At 42.3% G+C, this 22,445-nt stretch overlaps 1 protein-coding gene across 1 annotated transcript in view; it reads right to left on the bottom strand.

Moving 5' to 3' along the window:
* Positions 1–909: 909 nt before the first annotated feature.
* Positions 910–22,445, bottom strand: part of LOC123992905 (serine/threonine-protein kinase PAK 4-like) — a 45,066-nt gene continuing 23,530 nt past the window's right edge. Inside the window, 10 exon segments of the mRNA XM_046294527.1 lie at positions 910–4,608; positions 4,739–4,804; positions 4,806–4,874; positions 4,964–5,089; positions 7,760–7,886; positions 8,469–8,602; positions 8,936–9,379; positions 9,522–9,954; positions 10,075–10,295; positions 10,729–10,950. Of these exon segments, the coding sequence (XP_046150483.1) occupies positions 4,453–4,608; positions 4,739–4,804; positions 4,806–4,874; positions 4,964–5,089; positions 7,760–7,886; positions 8,469–8,602; positions 8,936–9,379; positions 9,522–9,954; positions 10,075–10,295; positions 10,729–10,929 (1,977 nt within the window). The 5' untranslated portion in view covers positions 10,930–10,950 and the 3' untranslated portion in view covers positions 910–4,452.

Here is a 22,445-nt window from a genome sequence, read left to right as displayed (position 1 = left end):
GTTAATTGTTTACTCCATGTGTAACTGTGTTTTCTGTTCATACTGCTATGCTTTATCTTGGCCAGGTCGCAGTTGCCTGGCCAAATGAGAACTTGGTCTCAACTAGCCTACCTGGTTAAATAAAGGTGAAATATATATATATATTTTTTAAATCCTCACATAGCCAAAGGTCAAGTCTAACAGCATTCATCATATGTGCTACACTGAAAATAACTGGGATGCAACTATTAATGTCACTAAGACCATTATTAACTAACTGTAACATCATCAAGTTAACCTGTCATTTCTCATTAGACAGCACAACTTCAAAACAAGTTCATTCCTGGTACCTCACTGGGAGTGGCATGTACAAGCCATAGTCCAAACTCTACACAGTATAAAATATCAGTGACTATGTTCCTCATTTTATCCTTTCTCACCACCTGTTAGGGCTACACCTGTATTATGTTGTAATCTGATCTGTAGGATGAAGCCCTGTTGGGCAAAACATCCCTCATTAAAAGATGGAATATGTTATTTTTTCAGTGTGAATACGGAGTGCGGACCTCATAGGGGGTTGGGTTAAATGCAGAAGACACATTTGGGTTGAATGCATTCAGTTGTGCAACTAACTAGGTATCCCCTTTCCCTTCCTTATTTTCCTTTTTGCAGTCACTGATAAAGCCACACCCCTCTATTTACTATTACAGTATTGCAGGATGTTTTTGGATATAGCAGACTGGCTGACACTGGCTCTTTAGTGTTTTAGCAATGAGCAAATTAGTACCATCTGAGGAAACAAAGGCTATTGTGCTGTAACCACTTTTGAAATGGTTGACATTAATGGTCACACAATACACAATGACAGGGCATGAAAACAACAAAAAAACTTACATTTTAGAAAAACTGTATTTGCAAAAAATATCAAACTGCAACTTAATTTTTTTAATAACCAGTGGAAATTCAAAAATCCAGGGGGGGTTTGGACTCTTCAGAAAAATGGTCAACTATGACAAACTTGACAATACTGATGCATAAATGATTTAGCATAAAAATGTGAAAAATGATCATACAGACATGTTGGAGAAATTCACACATAAATATATTACCAAGTAGGCCAGTCAGTAGTCGTCACAGCTCCTAATTGGAATTTGAGCATCCTCAACAAACACAAACCAGCGAGAACAACGATACGTTTACGCAGAGGCACTAGACTCCTTGAGATGAGTAATATAATAATGTACATTTGCAATTAACAGTAATTGTAAAGAAAGGGAATCATATTAAATCATGTTACTCTTCTGAACGTTAAGGCATTAATACACACAAAAACCGATAAAACTATGTTAAGCCGTTCTAACCTTGACAGCCATTCATTTAAGTAGAAGCTACAGGAATGTCAAATACCAACTGAGAAATGTACGTGATTGGTTTCATACCAGCCACTGAAAACTGTGGTAGAAGTGATTGAAACCAATGGCGATTGAACTCCTATGTAACATGTGGGGGTTAATGAGATGCTTCAATTCTGTAGTTTGAGGAATGATAAGTCTATAGATTTTTTTTTTGCATTCATCGTTATACAGTATTTAATAAAAAACACAAAATACCAAGTGTGTGCCATCACTTCATGGACCTTATTAGTTAAGCGATTTAAAAATATGCATACGTAAAGATGGATTTAATGAGTATCAAAATAGGATTTGTTTAGAAAAGTAGTTTGTGTTGTCAAAATGCTACACAATTATAGTTACAAAACTTTGTGAGCAATGAAAAGTGATCAGTTTAGAATATTGTTGCAAAAGCAGACCGTTATTTACTCCTACTAACTTTGATTGTCATTCTTTCAGCCCATCTTTTCACTCAGTTTTACTAAACTGGAAGAACATTCTTTTTGACACAGGGAACAGACAGATCACATCTTATTCAGGTATGCCAACCATCGTGTCACTTTAAACAGACTTACACTTGTCTTTTGTAAATATGGAACATTGTCTCACATTTAAATTCAACCAGACTACCTTTTGAGCATCAGTAAAAAGTACTGAAATGGATTAAGTGAGCGATGAATAAAATATTATTGTAAAACAATTGGTTAAATCTATATTAAATACTCCAATTTGCTACAAGCAAGTACATTTGAGACAGAATGTTAAAACAGTACTATAACCTCTGCTATGACACTTGAATTCTGTATCTAAATACAATACTTCACAATGTAGTGTTAGTGTCTACTTATGGACAGTCTGTTCCGATTTCCCCACTGAAATTCAGAACAGACACATTGGCTACTCTTTGCTGTGCACTAAGGCCTCGTGGTCTTTGGATGCTCTCTATGGTACATTTGCGACTTGATCTTGCTACTCTAGAATTCGGGGGGGGGGGGGGGGGCTCAGATCCAGGATCACACTTTTTAAATAGAATATTAAATCTTGTTTCACAACAATGGTTAAAACATACCAGGTGAGCACTTTTGAGGTCTTGGGAAAATCTAACACATTTCTGGGTGTAGATACCCTTTAACTCAAGCGTGTACAAGCCAAGAGACTTGTTTGGTTATCTGTGTTTCTGTGGCGCACATGTGAATGCAGTTTGCCTAACTTTTTTTTTAAGTATCAGAAGACGATTATCATTAGCATCATTGCTAACAGCTACACAAAGTGGCAGACAACCTTGCACACAGATAGGGGGAATTCCCATGCCTTTGCATCAGGGAGTTAAAGGAAAATATAAATCACTAATGCAATTTTATGTCTTATGATAATCTTGGCAAAATACATTTTGTAATACATTTAGTTGATTTCCTATTTTTGAATTCCGTTTTAAGGTCTGAATTCGTGATTCCACCCACATCGCAGACTTTTGTTGAGCCCTGCATGAAGTGTGGGTAATTGCGGTGAGTTTACTACTTGCGTTTTTTAACCTTTATTTAACTAGGCAAGTCAGTTAAGAACAAATCCTTATTTTCAATGACGGCCTAGGAAAGTGGGTTATAACTGCCCGTTCAGGGGCAGAACGACAGATTTGTACCTTGTCAGCTCGGGAATTTGAACTTGCAACCTTTCCGGTTACTAGTCCAGCGCTCTTGCCACCCCTGTTTGCATCTGTGTTTTCTGCCATACAGTTCCTGTCGTTGCTACATTGTGGACACAATAGTTCAGTTCTAGCAGCTGTTGCACACTTCATTAAACTAAACACGGATTTTCACCTCGTGTGTCCAATTCTTGTTGTAATAAGCCCTTAAATCTGGAATCCTTAATGGTGAAACAGCCACGTCCGTTTGCGATATTAGCTCGGCAACAAAAACAAATGACAACAGTGATGGGGGCGGTCGGTGGCGCCGTTTCACCCTACTGCAGATTCCATTTTTAAATGCAGAGCTTGTTTGTGGCTCAGCACTACATTCATATAGTCCAGACCCATTGTCCAGGTCAGGTAATAAAGAAATGCATCTTTAGGTGGAAAAAAAAGAAATATTTAACCGATCTGGAGAATTCCTGTATATACACACATACGCACACACGTGTATGGTGGAAGGGGTGCTTCATAAGGGTTGTCCTTACATTGACCTAGTAGTCACTACTATAGACTAACAGTTGAGGTCTACAGCAGCGGATCGAGGTTACAGAGAGCACAATCTACACGCCTAAATCCCTAAAGTAAAAATAACAGCTAAAACTGCCTCGATGTTCACTTCACCATGATATTCTATTAAACACAGGTAAATTAAAAAACTAAACGATTTAAAGAACTAGACGCTATATTGGAATCAACCAGGAGTGCAGCTTCTATCAGAGAAGAGTGCTTTAAAATCATCTCACTGTAACCTAAACAAAAATCATAAAATAGAGAAAACAAAGCAGATATATCTATGTTCATCATACTTACACAAGAAATATAAAGAAAGAAATATCTAAAAAAACACAACTCCAGTGTTTACCTTTTCTTAGTGTTTGTAACAGGGACCAAGTGTTTTTCAGACTTGTACTCATCGTGTGGTAAGAGAAAAGCATGGTCCTCCTTCAGTAGTAGTTTATGATGTCCTGTCTATTGCAATAGAGTTGAGACTGGGCCATGTAGTGAGGAAGTCCTTAAGTGTGGAAGCATGCTTTTCAGACCATTCAGCTAGGATGCTAACACTGCTTTTTGTGAGTCTCCCCAGCAGGTAGCTTAGGTTCTAATGATCCCACAACACTTTCCAAGTCTCATTCTGCACCAAACCGCTCAAGCTATAAATCCTTGTAGTGTCCAAATGTTTTTCCCCCACAGGAAAAAAGGGACAGACAGAGTTCCTTTTCATTTCAAAAGGTGCGTTAAAACAATGCTTGACCAACAAAAATGCTAATACAAACTGGGCAGTGCTTCTCCGCTGTCTCCCCCCGCTCCAGATCAGTGCGAGTCCGAGGTGTGAGCTTGGGTTTCAGGGTTCATATGACTACTACCACTTTGTGGGGAAGAGGCCTCTGCTCACTCTCATCTCATGCGGTTCTGCCTCATGAGAGGCACGATGCAGGAGGGTGGGCCAGCCTTGCTCAGGAAGGGGTGCTTGAGCAGCTCATTGGCTGAGGCCCTCTGGGTAGGGTCTCGCACCAGCAATTTGTCCAGGAAGCCCTTGAGGAGAGGAGAAACCTGGGAACGGAGAGAAGGAAAAACAACATCAAAGAATGAGTATCGACTTCAAAATGTTGAATAGCAGGGACATAGTTAACCATGTTGGGGCCTTTTGTGAGAGATGGGCTCTTTCTGGTGTGCCTAGTACCTTGTGTAGGTTCTTGAGTTTGGGTGGTAGGTTGTCACGGATCATCTTCATAGCTTTGAGGGGGGGGCTCATTGAAATAGGGGGGTTCTCCGTCCACCATCTCGATCACCATCACCCCCAAGGACCAGATGTCCACCTACAGGGTAGAATATTGTATATACACACAGTGATCAATGATAGTTTAGAATTATAATGCACAAACAGACACAACTAACGGTACCATACCTCAGGCCCATAGGGTAGTCGTGAGATGAGCTCTGGGGCCATCCAGTAGGGTGTGCCCACCAGGGACTTGCGCCGCTGGACCTCTTTAGACACCTGGGCGCAGAAGCCAAAGTCTGACAGCTTCACCTGGGGGGGGGGGGGGGTTGCAGAGGAGAGGGTCAGAGCCACACTACAATTCACACACAGGACATTTTCAAAATATTGTTACCGCTGAGATGAAGAAAACCTGAGTAAATGTTGATCAAAATGCTTTTAAAATCTACCTAAAAACATAGCAGTATTCTTTAGAATGTATCTTTGCAAATGACACTTTTTCAGCTGACATGGAAGTTGTGTGTTATAGATTGACAGGCTCAACCCTTTGTGTACAAAGAACAATCCTCTATCTAGCAATATGCTGCGTTACAGTACTACACATCACAGCAGAATAACTCCCACAGTTTTCTGAGAAAACCTTTGCAATACCCGGGTGGATAAATATCCTGTCTGCCAATTGTGACCTCTGAAGAACAGGGCTCACTGACTAAAGCATGCTTTGAATTGGTATGGGGAAATGAAACACGCAAGTGAACAAGCTCGCGCACGCACCCACCCACACTCGTCTGCCGAGAAACAGCTGAGGGTGACTGACTACACTTCCCCTTGGGTCAACCACAATAAGAGCTAAGCGCAGCCCTTAGCATGCTAACCATGACAACTACAAGTCACAAGTGGAGCTTGAGGTTGACACCTGGGCTCAATGAAACTGTTGTATCATCTGCAAACTGTTGTCAGGTCAATAAAAACTAAATTAACAGCTTGAGCTTCAAGCCCTCCATTACCTCTCATATACAGTACCAGTCAAAAGTTTAGACACCTACTTTTTCTATATTTGTACTATTTTTCTACATTGTAGAATAGAAGACATCAAAACGCTGAAATAACACATATGGAACCATGTAGTAACCAAAAAAAGTGTTTATCATATCAAAATAAATTCTATATTTGAAATTCTTCAAAGTAGCCACACTTTGCCTTGATGACAGATTAGTAAAAATAAAGAAAAATCCTTGAATCAGTAGGTGTGGCCAATATTTTGACTGGTACTGCATTACAATACTTTGGGAACAAACATGACTCAAACAAGTTCCTCTTTTCCCATATCTACATTTTGACAGATGGTTTTAAAGCAGACTTTTGTTTCAATATGAAAATGAAAGCCTGTTATGACTGGGTGGTATGGGGAGGGTTGTCACAATACTCTGAAGAATATCATATCAAATAAACAATACATGAATCAGACATTTCACACACAGCCTTATTATTCACTCAGATTCAGTTATTTCCCAAAGCTAGGCCTATATCACAAAATATTTTATATCAAACAGCAGGTTTTTCAAGGTCCATAAAGTCTAGTCTGTCTCGTGTTCTTTTTTTTGCCATGGAAAATTATAATATTTGTGTCTATGAAGGAAGTAGTGATGTAGAGTTGGGGTCAGAGTTTAGTGTCTTATAATTGTCTGATGGATAGGTAGTAATGCAGAGCTGGGGTCAGAGTTAGGCAGGGGTTAAAGCAACAAAATAATCCCAATGATTGACACTTGAAGTCGATCTCAGATCAATTGTCTGGGGTCAAGTTCATCTCCCTTTCAAGTAAGAAAGTCATGACAATCATGTTTGACCAATTCCAGTCCCCTTGCTTAGGACCCCGGGATCATCAAGGACTGAGAAGGTCAGTTCTGGTCATTTTTTTGGAAGGACATTCTATTCCAAAATGAATGGAAATCACATGATGCCATCTAAAATGTAATTTCTACCTCCAGAAATGATTTTAACATATTGGAGCATGTGCATATAACCAATGCATGGTCTATATTATCAGATGTGCTATTACTAATAAGCATTATCACCTGTAGCCCAACTGATGAGCATAGAGGCTATACAATTTACATAGGCTGAAGCATGGGGGTTGTCCACCTCCATTTACCCCACTGGACACAACATCCTGACTGTCATTATTAATAATTTTATATAAATTATTCACTTGAAAAAAATGACATGTTTTTGTTTTTATTACAAAGTATATCATTGCCCTTTTAAGACGACAACGTTCCTTTAAATTGGTCTGTTGTGCAAACCATGTTTGAAACTCCAATTGTACAACTGCATTTGTAAAACGATGCCACGCGGAATTGAAAGAGTACAGAAATAAACGTGGTAGCAACGTAAAACTGTGACCCCCCCAGCTTTCAAAAGTGTTTTCCCGTGATTGCATGAAGAATAGTTGTGCATTGACTGCTTGTCAGAATACATTTCCCCTCCTATGACTCTAGCAACTTGAATGTGCCTCGAGAGGAATATTTATCTCACATAGTTTACCTAGTTGGCTTGTTGCGTGTTCTATCCTAATAATCAGGTTGTCTGATTTTGTTTTAATAACATTACATGGCAAAAATTGTGTCACTGTAAAGCTCCATCCTGAATGATAAAGTAGAGGCTTTGAATGACTGCCAGTAGCTACAGAAGGCTAGACAGCGCTGTCTGAGCTGAGAGCTGCTGTGGTTCGCATTAAAGACCATTTCATTCCCTTCATCTGAACATTGGCGTGTCATCAACAATCATACAGTACATGTCAGTTCAGTGCACATTCTGTAACAGAGGAAAATAAAATATTTGGGAATACATTTATTTTGGAATATATTTTGTAGGAGACATGCTTCTGTCTGTATTAGGCGGTGTCATTTCCAAACTCCCCAACGTGACAGAAATCAGTCGCATTGATGGAGAACTTTAACCCCTGGAGTTCGGAGTACTTACTCTGCCATCGTGGGTGAGAAGGATGGAGTCACTCTTGATGTCCCTGTGGATGACGCCCTGGGTGTGCAGCACTGACAGAGCCTTCAGCACAGACAGGCACACTGTGGCTATCTGCTCCTCATTCATCCTGGACACACACACCGGTCATTAGCACTCCGAGTTGACAGAGAAATAACATCACACACACAGTACAGGTCGCATTGCAGTGACGTGATGGTGTAGCTATGCGACACTACCACCTAGTGGTGAAACAAATAACTAAACAAAAAACATTTTGAGTAGTTACCATTTCTTGTATTGTAAAAACAACTATGATTTGAGCAGTTGAATATTATATGACTAGTATGAAACACAGACAATCTTAAATCACCATAGCCCAGGGCTGCCCATGCCTCTTCCTGGAGATCTACCGTCCAGTAGGCTCACTCCAAATCTATTGAAAACACCTGATTATACTTATTAACCACACACCAAAACCTACAGGATGGTATATCTCCAGAAAGAGGGTTGGACAGCCCTACCATAGTCTTCTGTCCTGCTGGTCAGTTGTCAGAGAAGCAGCTCAACGGTCATTGCTATCCGGTATCCTTGGTACGTCCAACTCCGACATCACCCCATTGAAGTCAAAATATAAAAAAAGGTTAGAGTTAAGGGTAGGGACATGCCAAGGATTCCGGATAGCACTAACCACCGATCAACAGACACGCACCTGGTGTGTGTGACGATGTCAGTCAAAGCCCCTCCCTCCAGGAATTCCATGACGACCCAGAGTTCATCTCCCACCAGGTAGCTGTTGTACATCTCCACCACGTTGTCATGGTGATAGTCCCGCATTATCACCACCTGGAGATCACAGCAACCAGAGTTACTGAGGAGACCGTGGGAAATTACACGGCATATGACATCACTCATTACACCCCTGCAAAGATATGCATCAACTTCACCCTCCATGAAGGGACACTTTTTTACAAATGTCAGCAAATCAGCTCTGTAATAGCCAATTCCACTATAAAAGGTTTAGGATCACACAACTAATAGCTTATAAATTCATGGCCTGTATTCCCTAAATATCCACAATCTTAAAACCTGTATCATCTCAATCGCATTCAGTGTAAGTCAATGACAGGGTCAAAAACAAGACCCCCATCCAAGTCCATTAGTGACCAGTGTCCCCACCTCATTGAATAGCAGCTCCCGGCGCTGCTGCTTGCGCAGGTCCATCTTCTTGACAGCGACCAGTTTGCCGGTGCTCTTGACGGTGGCAATGCACACAATGCCGGTGGAGCCCTCTCCGATCTTGATGTAGTGATCCAGGTAGGTGCGCGGGTCACCCGGGTCCACCACCATCTGTAGTGCGGCGCGGAACTGCTCATGGGACACCCGCTGGGGCTCCCTCTGGGGTGAGAGGGCCTGCTGTGGTGGTAGGGCAGGGGCCGGAGGGCGGGGAACAGGAGCCTTCAGCTGCTGGTAGCCGTGGGGGGGCTCAGGGCCCAGGACAGGGTGGGAGGAGTGGTGGGGGTCCCCTCGTAGCTGGCCCTGCTGTGGGGCTTTGCCCCCGCTGCGGCCACTAGAGGGACCGTTGTGGCGCGGTGTTTCGTGTGGTCGGGCTGGCTTCAGCTCCTAGAAAGGAGATAAAATGATGACACTGTAAGAACAACATCTTTATGTCTGAGAGGTCTGTCGATAAAACATTAGCTACAATGGTTTCCATTTTCTCCATATCACTCAACGTTCTGGTGTTCTCCTAACAGCATGTCAGTACCTGGCTGGTGGGGCTTCTTCCTCCTTCACTGTCAGCACGGGGGTAGGTGTTGAACGGCCTACTGCTCTGCTGTGCTGTCTTTATCACCCCCTCTGTGACAGGGAGGTTAGGCATACGTATGTTGGGCCCCGAGAGAGGCCTCTTATCCCGGGGCGATTGGGGGCTGCCGTCCCTGCCTGTGTAGCTGGACTTGGGCCTCTTGTCGCTGGGCCCGTCCCTGCGGACTACCTGGTCGTGGTGGTCCCGTGGGTCCATATCTCTGGGCTTTGGCGGGGGAGGGGGTGGGCAGGGCCGCTCCCTCTCTCGGTGCCTGCTGCCTGGCTCCTGGCCCCGGGGCTGCTGCTGTGGCCGGCCGTCCTCTCTCTGAGAGCGGGTTACCCGCTGGGGCTGCCGGGGGTCTCCACCAGCTAACTGGTCCGGCCTAGGCCGCTCCCTAGTGCATCAGAGACACGGTAAATAGGTTACATCTCTCTGGAGTGGTGGAAACTTTTCCGACAAGAGCCATTTTACAACAGTTCTGAAAATCTCCTGGCCCCCCTTCTACCGACACTACCTATCTCTGTCTCCATAGTGATCTGGGTGGTGGTGTGTCCGATGGGCCAGGTCCCCGTTCTCATGGCCTCCCCCCCCCGAGGATCCGGAGTCTCTGCGGGGCTGGATCGGGGGGCTGCCTCGCCTCAGGGAGTTGGAGCGGGTTACCGACATGGTGTCAAACTCATCCAGCAGCCATGTCAGCGAGCCATCCACAGCGATCTTACTACCCCGCACTATGGTCTACAGGAGGGAGAGACACCAAGTAAGGAGGGTTGAGATCAGCTTCATGAAGCTTCACAGCTTCATTCTAAAAATAGATATGATGACAGGTAGATTCTATTTTCAGTGATGTCTTTGGCATTTGCTGTGTTTATTGTTTCGGAAAGAAGACAATCATGTTTACTGTTTAGGTTCTGTGCATTTAGACTGTGATCCGAATCTGACGTACAGTAATCTCAGACAGTAATAGTTTGGTGCCCTTTCCCCATGACCTACACACTGAAGAAGGCTGTAAAGGCGAAACGTCTGTGTACGCTATCCCTGATGCAGTGAAGAGAATACAAATAAAAACTTAGCAAAATTTGTCAACAGAGAATGACCCTACAGTGAAAACATCACTTCCTGTTTATGACACACGCCTTTCCTCCCACGTCCCTTTGTGACAAACCCTGACCTTGCGGGGCTCCACAGTGGTGATGACGGTGACGTCGATGAAGGGCTTGGGCCTCTTGGCTGTGTCCTCGATCAGAGACTGCCATTGCCGCGGCAGCCCCACAAACTTCTGTTCTTGCTCGTCAAAGTCTGTGTGCACGCGGTGCTCGAAGTTGGAAGGTGCCGAAATCTGGACGCGGGGCTTCTTCTTCTTGGTGAACATGGCAGCAGCCGGGCATCAGACCTGGAACACAGAGAAGAGAACAGGGGTGTATTCATTAGTGCACACTGTAGTAAACCGTAGCAAAACATTTTGCAAGGCAAAACGGTTTGCAACAAAAAAACTAATTTCTTATTTCACAATTTCAGGTTGCTCCCTACCCGTTTCGGTCTGTTTGCTTCCGTTTTTGAATTAAGACCGATTTCATGTTTTTATAACAATCGGTAATTGGCATTTTTGGACACCGATTATGGCTGATTACATTGCACTCCACGAGGAGGCTGCGTTGCAGGCTGACTACCTGCTATGCGAGTGCAGCAAGGAGCCACGGTAAGGTGCTAGCTAGCATGAAACTTATCTTATAGAAAACAATCAATCTTAACATAATCACTAGTTAATTACACATGGTTGATGATATTACTAGTTTATCTAGCTTGTCCTGCGTTGCATATAATCGATGCGGTGCCTGTTAATTTATCATTGAATCACAGCCTACTTCGCCAAACGGGTGATTTAACAAGCGCATTTGCAAAAAAAGCACTGTCGTTGCACCAATGTCTACTTATCCATAAACATCAACACCTTTCTTAAAATCAATACACAGGTATATATTTTTTAATTTAGTTAATATTGCCTGCTAACATTAATTTATTTTAATTATGAATATTGTGTCACTTCTGTTGCGCTCTGTGCAACAGAGTAGAGGTTGACCGATTATGATTTTTTTCGACGCCGATACCAATTATTGGAGGACCGAAAAAAGCTGATACCGATTGATCTGCCATTTTTTAAATGTATTTGTATAATGACAATTACAACAATACTGAATGAACACTTATTTTAACTTAATATTTGACCATTTCTTCCTAACAAAGACAGCCAACTTCTCCAAATGGGGGATGATTTAACAAAAACGCATTTGCGAAAAAAGCACAATCGTTGCACGAATGTACCTAACCATAAACAAGTATATTTTTTGAAAGCTGCATATTTAGTTAAGAAATTAATGTTAGCAGGCAATATTAACTAGGGAAATTGTGTCACTTCTTTTGCGTTCATTGCACGCAGAGTCAGGGTATATGCAACAGTTTGGGCCACCTGAATTTTACAGAATTATTACATAACATTGAAGGTTTTGCAATGTGTCATGACACTGGCCTGGGGGTAGGTTTATGACAGTCATAAATACATCTACCCCCTTTTTTCTTCTCTCTACCCTACTGATGTGACTATTGAAAATCCCTTGGTTAACAGAGATTCTGGGAATATAAGAAGGTGGAGGGAAATTAACCATATTTTGGTAATCTAACCAGTTGAACAGATGCGTTGGTACTTAATGAATATGTTGTTTGGTCGTCATCTGAGACATTCTCAATGATAGGATGACAAACCTTACAGTGGAATGTCTAGTTATCCGATTCACATGGACTTGTTGTGCAATTTAAATGTTTGAATATGAAATTATTTGTGATGGGATGAAATGTGATTTTAGCTTCTAAAATGTGAGATTTGGGTTTTCATGAGTGAATTAGGCACGACTCAGTGGCCTGCCCACGTGAAGAGACACACAATCCGGACACACAATTAATCTTCTCCTTTCCCCCTTCTGATGACCAGGTGGCGAATCGCATCTCTGCATGTCTGGCAGACATATCAGTGTGGATGACGGATCACCACCTCAAGCTGAACCTCGGCAAGACAGAGCTGCTCTTCCTCCCGGGGAAGGACTGCCCGTTCCATGATCTCGCCATCACGGTTGACAACTCCATTGTGTCCTCCTCCCAGAGCGCTAAGAACCTTGGCGTGATCCTGGACAACACCCTGTCGTTCTCAACTAACATCAAGGCGGTGGCCCGTTCCTGTAGGTTCATGCTCTACAACATCCGCAGAGTACGACCCTGCCTCACACAGGAAACGGCGCAGGTCCTAATCCAGGCACTTGTCATCTCCCGTCTGGATTACTGCAACTCGCTGTTGGCTGGGCTCCCTGCCTGTGCCATTAAACTCCTACAACTCATCCAGAACGCCGCAGCCCGTCTGGTGTTCAACCTTCCCAAGTTCTCTCACGTCACCCCGCTCCTCCGCTCTCTCCACTGGCTTCCAGTTGAAGCTCGCATCCGCTACAAGACCATGGTGCTTGCCTACGGAGCTGTGAGGGGAACGGCACCTCAGTACCTCCAGGCTCTGATCAGGCCCTACACCCAAACAAGGGCACTGCGTTCATCCACCTCTGGCCTGCTCGCCTCCCTACCACTGAGGAAGTACAGTTCCCGCTCAGCCCAGTCAAAACTGTTCACTGCTCTGGCCCCCCAATGGTGGAACAAACTCCCTCACGACGCCAGGACAGCGGAGTCAATCACCACCTTCCGGAGACACCTGAAACCCCACCTCTTTAAGGAATACCTAGGATAGGATAAGTAATCCTTCTCCCCCCTTTAAGATTTAGATGCACTATTGTAAAGTGACTGTTCCACTGGATGTCATAAGGTGAATGCACCAATTTGTAAGTCGCTCTGGATAAGAGCGTCTGCTAAATTACTTAAATGTAAATGTAAGAGACATTGGTTTTAAACTACGAAACACGCCCTCCTCTCCTTTCCTATATAAAGCCTTGACGACAATATAACTTCCTGTTCCGGGGACATTAAGGCGACGGACCGGTGACACATACAGAGCAAAGCCCATCTCAGCTACCGAAATTAGCATTGAATTCCCACGTGAAGAGGACGATCGACACGTCGAATTTCGACAATACCAGCCAGAATATAGCATGAGCATATAAGCATGGCAACGGGTTATGAACTTTGATTCACTCCAGCAGCCAAGCGTGGACTGGGAAATGACAGAGTATACCGTCTACCACACAACGACGTTACTAAAACGGGTACAGTTTACCATCAGAGACGCTCTTCAAAGGATGGGCAACTCGGCCTTCCATATACCACCAACCTATTGAAGCGCAGCTCAGACTAAATATTCATCGCATTTTCCTTTTCCAAATAGGCAGTAATTTAGAATGCAAGAGATCCTGTATTTACGATAGCATAGCTTCTCCCTTTGTTCCTCAGTCTTCCCGCTCTTTCAATCAAACTCAAACACCTTTCTTTGTGTAGCGAGCTGCCATGTCGGCTCCGTCCGCCAGGGACTTTTCTTTATGACAATTTGTAATCCATGTATTATCTAGTCGATTTATGTAATTCTGTGTGATTAGTTAGGTATTTAGTGAATAAATAATTCAACCCAATTTGTATTGCTGATTTAACTTGTTAGCTAGGGTTCGTGAAGATAACCAAGAATTTACCACTTTCAGATGAGACTGAATAAGGTTACCAGGTCTTTAAGAGTTTATTCGGAAGATAACTGCTCTATAAACATTTCATGGTGCCTCCACTTTCTAGTTAATTATCTACCTGATTATCTTAAATCAGGTGTTATTCATTTAGAGAAATTATTGTATAGAATAGCAGGTCATATCACTTAATGTGGCATAGATAACAAAACGACAAATGGAACAGCAATATTTAGACTTATGGATGCCACCCGTTAGATAAAATATGTAATGGTTCCGTATATCACTGAAAGAATAGACATTTTGTTTTCGAAATGATAGTTTCCGGATATTACCATATGAATGACCTACGGCTCGTATTTCTGTGTGTTATTATATTATAATTAAGTCTATGATTTGATAGAGCAGTCTGACTGAGCAGTGGTAGGCAGCAGCAGGCTCGTAAGCAGTCATTCAAACAGCACTTTCCTGCATTTGCCAGCAGCTCTTCGCTGTGCTTCAAGCATTGCGCTGTTTATGACTTCAAGCCTATCAACTCGTGATTAGGCTGGCAATACTAAAGTACCTGTTAGAACATCCAATAGTCAAAGGTCAAAAGTCCTATAATAACCTCAACCTAAAACTTCTTACCTGGGATTATTGAAGACTCATGTTAAAAGGAACGACCAGCTTTCATATGTTCTCATGTTATAATATAATATAATATATGCCATTTAGCAGACACTTTTATCCAAAGCGACTTACAGTCATGTGTGCATACATTCTACGTATTGGTGGTCCCGGGGATCGAACCCACTACCCTGGCGTTACAAGCGCCATGCTCTACCAACTGAGCTACAGAAATGTTAACTTTCTTACATGGCACATATTACACTTTTACTTTTTCTTCTCCAACACTTTGTTTTTGCATTATTTAAACCAAATTGAACATGTTTCATTATTTATTTGAGACTAAATTGATTTAAATTTATGTATTATATTAAGTTAAGTGTTCATTGTTCATTCAGTATTGTTGTAATTGTCATTATTACACATATATATTTTAAAGTAAAAAATAAATAAAATACAATTTAAAACAATATATATATTTAAAAAAATAATAATCGGCATCTGCCTTTTTTGGTCCTCCAATAATTGGTATCGGTGTTGAAAAATCATAAAAATCAGTCGACGTCTACTAGAGAACATCTCTGAAAACCATTTAATGTAGACTGACACAATCACACTGAGTGAATGTCCTTTGGCAAATGCACAGAGAGAGAAACAATCAGAGTACACAACCTACACAAGTTGACATTAGAAAATGACAATATAATTTGTAGGGAGACCTCCCATAAAGGGGCGGCAGGGTAGCCTAGTGGTTAGAGCGTTGGACTAGTAACCGGAAGGTTGCAAGTTCAAATCCCCGAGCTGACAACAAAATCTGTCGTTCTGCCCCTGAATAGGCAGTTAACCCATTGTTCCTAGGCCGTCATTGAAAATAAGAATTTGTTCTTAACTGACTTGCCTAGTAAAATAAAGGTTTAAAAAAAAAGACAAAATAGCTTATACAAGTCGCAGCAATTTTCTTCAGAGACAAGAATTGTATTAGTCAGGTAATACTCCGAGGCCCCGGGACACAGGCCCCAGGCTGCAGAGAAAAATTACTTCCACCTTTCCTTCACGAGCACATTTTTCCTCTAGCGTATTTCTCTACACTCAAACACACACACACACACCTTTTACATTCCGGGTTCCTTCTCTTGCTTTAGATATCAGAGGCTAGCCCTGAAACCAAATGCTGGGCTGCCTGCCTGCGATATACTGCCTGTTCCTGACCACGGTCCTAGATCCACCCAAGCTGCAGGGAAGGGGTGCTTGGCGAGGGGCTGAGGAATACTGCCTGACTGGCCCAGAAAGCAGAACTGACTCAACGAATGTTTGAAGTGTAATGGGATCATCCACCCATCTGCACTAACCTGTACAAAAAGGGCCACAGATGAGAGGTCAACATGGGCCTTCCATTAACTATTTAAAAGCCACTACTGCTGGTCAGAGTTGAACGCACAAGTCAGCATGATGACGATATCAAATAAGGCAGCGGCTACTGACAGTACTGCTAGATCATTTAGTTGTTTATAAAAACTGTGAGATGAGTTATCGGTCTACAAAAACAGATTGAATGGGAAACATACTGAGCAGCAACCACAGAGCCCCACACAACTGAATCTTGCTGACAGGCTTGTAAAGTGGTTTGCTGAAGTATTCGATTGCTCCTCTGAAACCCTGTCTTATTGGAGCCAAACAACGATGCGGGAAATAGTTCAACACAGCCAAGGAAAATGATTATTCAATGCCAGAAGGACAAATACCATCAGAAATTACATTAGAGATGACGAAAACAGCAACAAAACAGTGCCTTCCTCCAGGATAAGTGACTGAATGAAAGTGGAGAGCAGCACAGATCGCATGGTGGAGCTCGGGCAGCAGTCTGCAGGCAGTGCACCGGTGAGACAGGTTTGAACAGGTGAGGCCCAGCTGAGTCACAGCAGCAGGTGTAGTAGCACTTCCCCCAGAAGGCCCTAGGACACAGACCTCTCTCTTCCGTGTTCTACACTTCCCCCAACGGAGAAGGTAGCAGGGGGAGCGAGAGACAGGTGTCCACGCACTCAGACTAGACAGATACAGGACAGGAAATAAGAGGCCCAGAGAAAACAAAGGATGGTCACATTTTCAAATGTATTAACACCATTTTCTTCTTCCTGACGGTCAGTAAAGCAGTCATAAAGCCTAGATTATATATCACTACCATTCATGAATAATTTCCCTCTGTGTATGTAGAGAGTAGAGCTGCAACCTCCCACAAAGTGAACAAAAAACTTGAAGTTCAAAACATGCTCTCCCCGGTTATGGAGTCCCTCACAATACATTAGCATTCTATTATGCACTGGTGACACTTATGTGGCAGTGGAGACCCAGATGGGTCATGGCCAGAGAGCTACTGTCTGTCCAAGCACAAGGGGTGTTCCACCAGACTCTAAGCACAGCCACGTGTGTCAAGTATGTAATGTAGCAAAGCAAAAACACTCCATTTGAGCTCTTTGATTGGTTAAAGATGGGCTCTCGGTCAAACCAGTTAACATCAAAACAATTGTGCTTAGGGCAGACCCACTCAGGGATAAACAGTCAGGCATGACTGACGCAGCAGCCATTAACAGGAAAACGCCTCATCATTCAGACTCCACTGTCACAGACCCGGACAACAGACCCGTCAACTGCCTTATTCTGCCAACTCAAAATGGTTTTCCTCTTTCCCATGTAGGCATACCTCACATGCAATTTTTGAACTACAACACTTGGGAGGGTAAAGGACATGTAAACACATTTCAAAAACAAAGATAGATTCAAGTGATGACTCATTTCCAGGGAGACTTAAGAGATTGTATGAAACTGTTTGAGACAGACATAGCTAATCACAAAAGCACATGTTTATGTCAGAGTCTAAGAGTACACACCTGGCTTAATGTCTCACTATTGTTCAACATTGCAAAACCTTGTGTTCATACAGGAATATGCCCATATTGTATAGTACAACACACACATGCCTTTGACATTAATCATGTCATGCCAACTATATTCATTGCATTTCCCTCTGCAATGTTCAGTGTTTTGCGCTCTCTCCTGAATGCAAAAGCAGTAGGCTGGGTCATCTCGGACACTATGCAGCCGAGTTGCACCTGGGTTCAGAGGTGATGAGGTCACACATCTTCAGGGAATTGTCTCACCTTGCCCCGCATTACCCTGTCTGTAGCATCAATAATTCTGTCAACTTATCAGGATGTAGCCTAGTCTAGATGTTTGTGGGTGTGCTCTACTGTTGCCCTCTTTCATTTGAGGTTACTGCCCAGTGTTGAGTCAGAAGTGCAAACTAACTGAATTCTTCCTCTGAGATTCACAGATTTACAAAGTGCAGTGCAAACACAGTGTGACCTTGGAACCGGCCCCCAATTCCAGCCAATTGCTTCTCATCAGTCTTGCCTATCTGTTGTTTACCAAGCCTGGTGTTGGACTGCAATTTGCTGTAAAACAAACGAGGAGTAGGTCTGTGAGCAATTACAGTAAATGTAGGAATTAAGATAAGAATACCAGCTTCCCATACTGTATGTAACCCAAGTGCTTGTGACTACACTGACAGTGTCAGATCCAACTAAATTACTACTACACCATTGCTTTCATTACTTTCGGAAAAAAAGCTAACATCAAACATATGCAGTAGGCTATAGCTTGCAAACACACGACCAAAGAGATGAAAGCTAGTCTGAAAAATATTGTTATACTTCAGGGTGTAGCCTACCGCCCTCAATTTCCTGAGTGCAATCCCGTTGATTCTGATGACTTTGACAGTTGTTTACATGTGAAGGAAAACTGGAGAAGTAGTGTTTCATGATTGTTTAGCAAAATATAACTACATTAATTGAAAAATAACAGACGTCCGCAGGTTTACGAAGCAAACGTCTGGTGGGAGGAGTGAATAGATACCACATGCTGGTGGTAAAGTTTGTGTAGCGAGAAATCACTGCGTTTATTACTAATGTAATGGCTGTAAATAGCGAATTTGTTGGATTTGGCCGCTATAATAACTTGTTTGAATAACGTGCTGGCTAATCTTATGTGTTTAGACCTCAGAAGTAAAGATGCATTTTCAGCGGAGATTAAACTTTTCACGGTCGAGAAGCATTTTAGGTTAGCTTCTATTCGCTATTTTGACGTAAGAATAAGTATGAAAACAATGAATAACTACAGTAAAGCAACATGTTGGTTACGATCTACTCACCAGAATGTCTATCCAACGTGATACAATCCAATTGATATCATTTCACGGTCACGCATGAGAACAAACGAGGAAAAAAATTATCCAGGCAGCCTCGCTCTGTGAGAAGACTCCCACAAAGTGAGATAAAGAAGTTATTTCCGCAGCGTTTCAAATGGATAAAGAACTGCGGTTAGTGCACACGCCGTATTTAACCAAAGGCACATTTATGACAGAACGAGTTATAAATAACTTAATCCGAAACAGAACTGTAAATCTCTTAGAAGATCAATTTTGTCGCATTCCGATGGTTTCACAAATGCTGGCCAGTATCATGACGTCACCGGGAAAAGGGGGTAAAAGAGTCACGTCAGACTCTTTCAAATCCAGGAACGCCTACTGCCTTTAGCTGTGGTGTGTCTGTTCAACGATCATAACTTCGAACTATTCATTGTGGTTGAAAAACAAGACAAATCATTCTCGATATTATTATCTATTATATGACACGACCAAACTGAAAACTTGACTCACTTTGCCACAGTAGTGGGAAACTGGAATGTTCAACTACTGGTAAATACTAATGTACCCGCTTATTTATTTTAGCACTGTTTTATGAAGGCTTTAAATGGCGTCTTGTGAAATACCCAGAGACTGCTAATTTGAACAGGATTGTAAACGGATGAACACAAGCAAACAGTAAAGAGAAATGCCTCTCAGGAAACAAAAACATGCATAGTAGCTTCCTCCATCAAAACTGTTCATAGTGTAAGCAAACGTAAACAAATAATGCTGACGAAGCAAATGTCACCAAGGAGATTTGTAATGATCCCCTTTGACTTCCATCATAATGAGTTGCTGCTAATGTGCAAGGGAATACAGTATGCTATAAATAGGGGTTGGAACAGAAGTAATTTTCCAATCGTTTCGTTCTGAACAGAATCCCTATTTATTTCGTTCCGTTCCACTGTACTTAAATAAAATATTTGTTTTACTTGATTACTATTATTTAATTCCAAGTCAAATTATCAATATAGAGCTGCTGCCTATGCTCTCTGACAAAATCACTATCAGTAGTTCTTAAAATAATGCCTTAATTACTTTTATGACTGCTGAATACCGACCATCAATCACTTATATCATGTATTTTCAGGCTCGCGAAGCAACTGCTTCGATTCCTCTCCATCTTGTGCGTTCTCTCTGCTCTCTGTCTGGGTGTCTGCTCCACACAGACCGGACAAATTTAAGCGGGTGCGCAATGGATTATGGTCATTGTAATTAATTACCATTACCAAGTATTCTGCACTACACTATGTGGAATATTGGCCTGTTGGAAACTACAACTCCCTACTACATCGCACAGTTCAGGCTTCATCTAATTTATCTCTACATACACTACACATCACGCTCACAGAAAAAAATGTAATCCCAAATAAATTGACCAAAGTTAATCAATTAGTTGTTTAAATAATGAAAATATTAAATGTTAGTTAATAGCTCAGCACTATTGTTTACATGCGCGATGGTTAGAAAAGTATAGGGCGGTGGCCTCCCGGGTGGTGCAGTGGTCAAGGGCGCTGTGCCACCAGAGACTGGGTTCGCGCCCAGGCTCTGTCGCAACCGGCCATGACCAGGAGGTCCATGGCGCAACGCACAATTGGCATAGTGTCGTCCGGGTTAGGGAGGGCTTGGCCTGTAGGGATATCCTTGTCTCGTCGCGCACCAGCGACTCCTGTGGCGGGCCAGGCGCAGTGCACGCTAACCAAGGTTGCCAGGTGCACAATGTTTCCTCCGACACACTGGTGCGGCTGGCTTCCGGGTGGGATGCGCGCTGTGTTAAGAAGCAGTGTGGCTTGGTTAGGTTGTGTATCGGAGGACGCATGACTTTCAACCATCTCTCCCGAGCCCGTACGGGAGTTGTAGCGATGAGACAAGATAGTAGCTACTAAACAATTGGATACCACGAACTTGGGGAGAAAAGGGGGTAAAATTCAAAACAAAAACAAAAAAGTATAGGGCGCAAGATGTGACAAATTTTGCAGGTTGAGAGAAGGTGGAGGCGGCTAGGCTTGAAGCGCTGGCATTTTATTGCATGCATTAGCTATCTGAATTAGGCCCACAGAATTATACCTATGGAGGAGCAGCTTCTATGGAGGAACTTTGTTATCTCTGAACTTCCGAGAGTTGGCTTAACGTTGCACCAATGCTACCTAGCTAACAAGCGTGTGTGGGCAAAAGCCACCAGAATTAAAAACAGGATACCTTTTTGTAGTTAACAAATCCAATGTGAAACATACTATTGTATCCGTAACTAGCATTGAAAAATGTAATCCATTCTTCTCCATTAAAAATCTGTATTAATTTCTGAAATCCCGCTTAAATGTCAGTAGGTTACAGTATGCTTCAGAGGGGGAGGAGCAGGTAGTTTACAAACAAAGATTTTTAGCCGGCAGGCAGACACTGGAATACGTTTCTAGTGACAGTGAGGGCTTTGCATATGCGCCTTATTGCGTTTGTGGGACTGAATTTTTTTCTCTCTGTAAGGTAAAAAAAAAAACTTTATTAACCGACTTCTATCCGTTAAAAATAAAGGTTATGTTATGGAACAGTATTGATCACTTTTCATTCTTAGCTCCGATTCTGTTCCTCTAAAAATGTTTATTTTACCGTTTTCTGTTCTGTTCCCCGTACTGGGTCCAACCCCTGACTATAACATAGTAACACCAGGAGTGTAAGGATGTTCTCACTTGGTCCCTTTTTCAGACCATTTTTTTTGTTGGGTGAACACTCAAACTCAGATCCCTCAAAAATGACCAACCAAACTGAAAATAGCAAACCGAACTGAGACCATTGAGAGATTTGATTTGAGTTAGGTTTGCTTGAATTTTATGATCCGGTTCCTTTTTTAAGGCCAACGTGCACCACCCACTAGACTACTAGTGCAACAGTTTCCCCTGCCATAAACCCTCATATTGGTACCACAGAAGAGAGAATATGGTTTGCAGAAAAAACATGTTTTTGGGATATTAAATAGCGATTTCCAAGGATGCACAGAAATTCTAAAATTGAGTCTTTAGTTCAAAATATGCTAAGAAAACTTCATAATCTGTTTATTCAACTGTGGGGTTTGAAGTGTGAGAAGACAACAAACTTGGTGACAACATAAGAGCTAGAATAGATTTTCTATCCTAAAGGTAGGGTGTTAGGTGACGCAACAAACGATGGACGCTCTGCGATAATTCTACAAAAAGCAGCAGGAAACAAATCCATTTACAATAAATGTCAATGTGGTCGTCAAAATATTCAGTGGTGTAAAGTACTTAATCAAACTAGTACTTCAAAGTATTTTGACTTATCTGTACATTATTTATATTTGACACATTTTAACATCACTACATTCCTAAAGAAACAATGTACTTTTACAGTTTCTCTGATACCCAAAAA

Source organism: Oncorhynchus gorbuscha, linkage group LG13, assembly GCF_021184085.1.
Source record: "Oncorhynchus gorbuscha isolate QuinsamMale2020 ecotype Even-year linkage group LG13, OgorEven_v1.0, whole genome shotgun sequence".
Classification (NCBI taxonomy): domain Eukaryota; kingdom Metazoa; phylum Chordata; class Actinopteri; order Salmoniformes; family Salmonidae; genus Oncorhynchus; species Oncorhynchus gorbuscha.
This window is presented reverse-complemented; position numbering and strand designations above follow the sequence as displayed.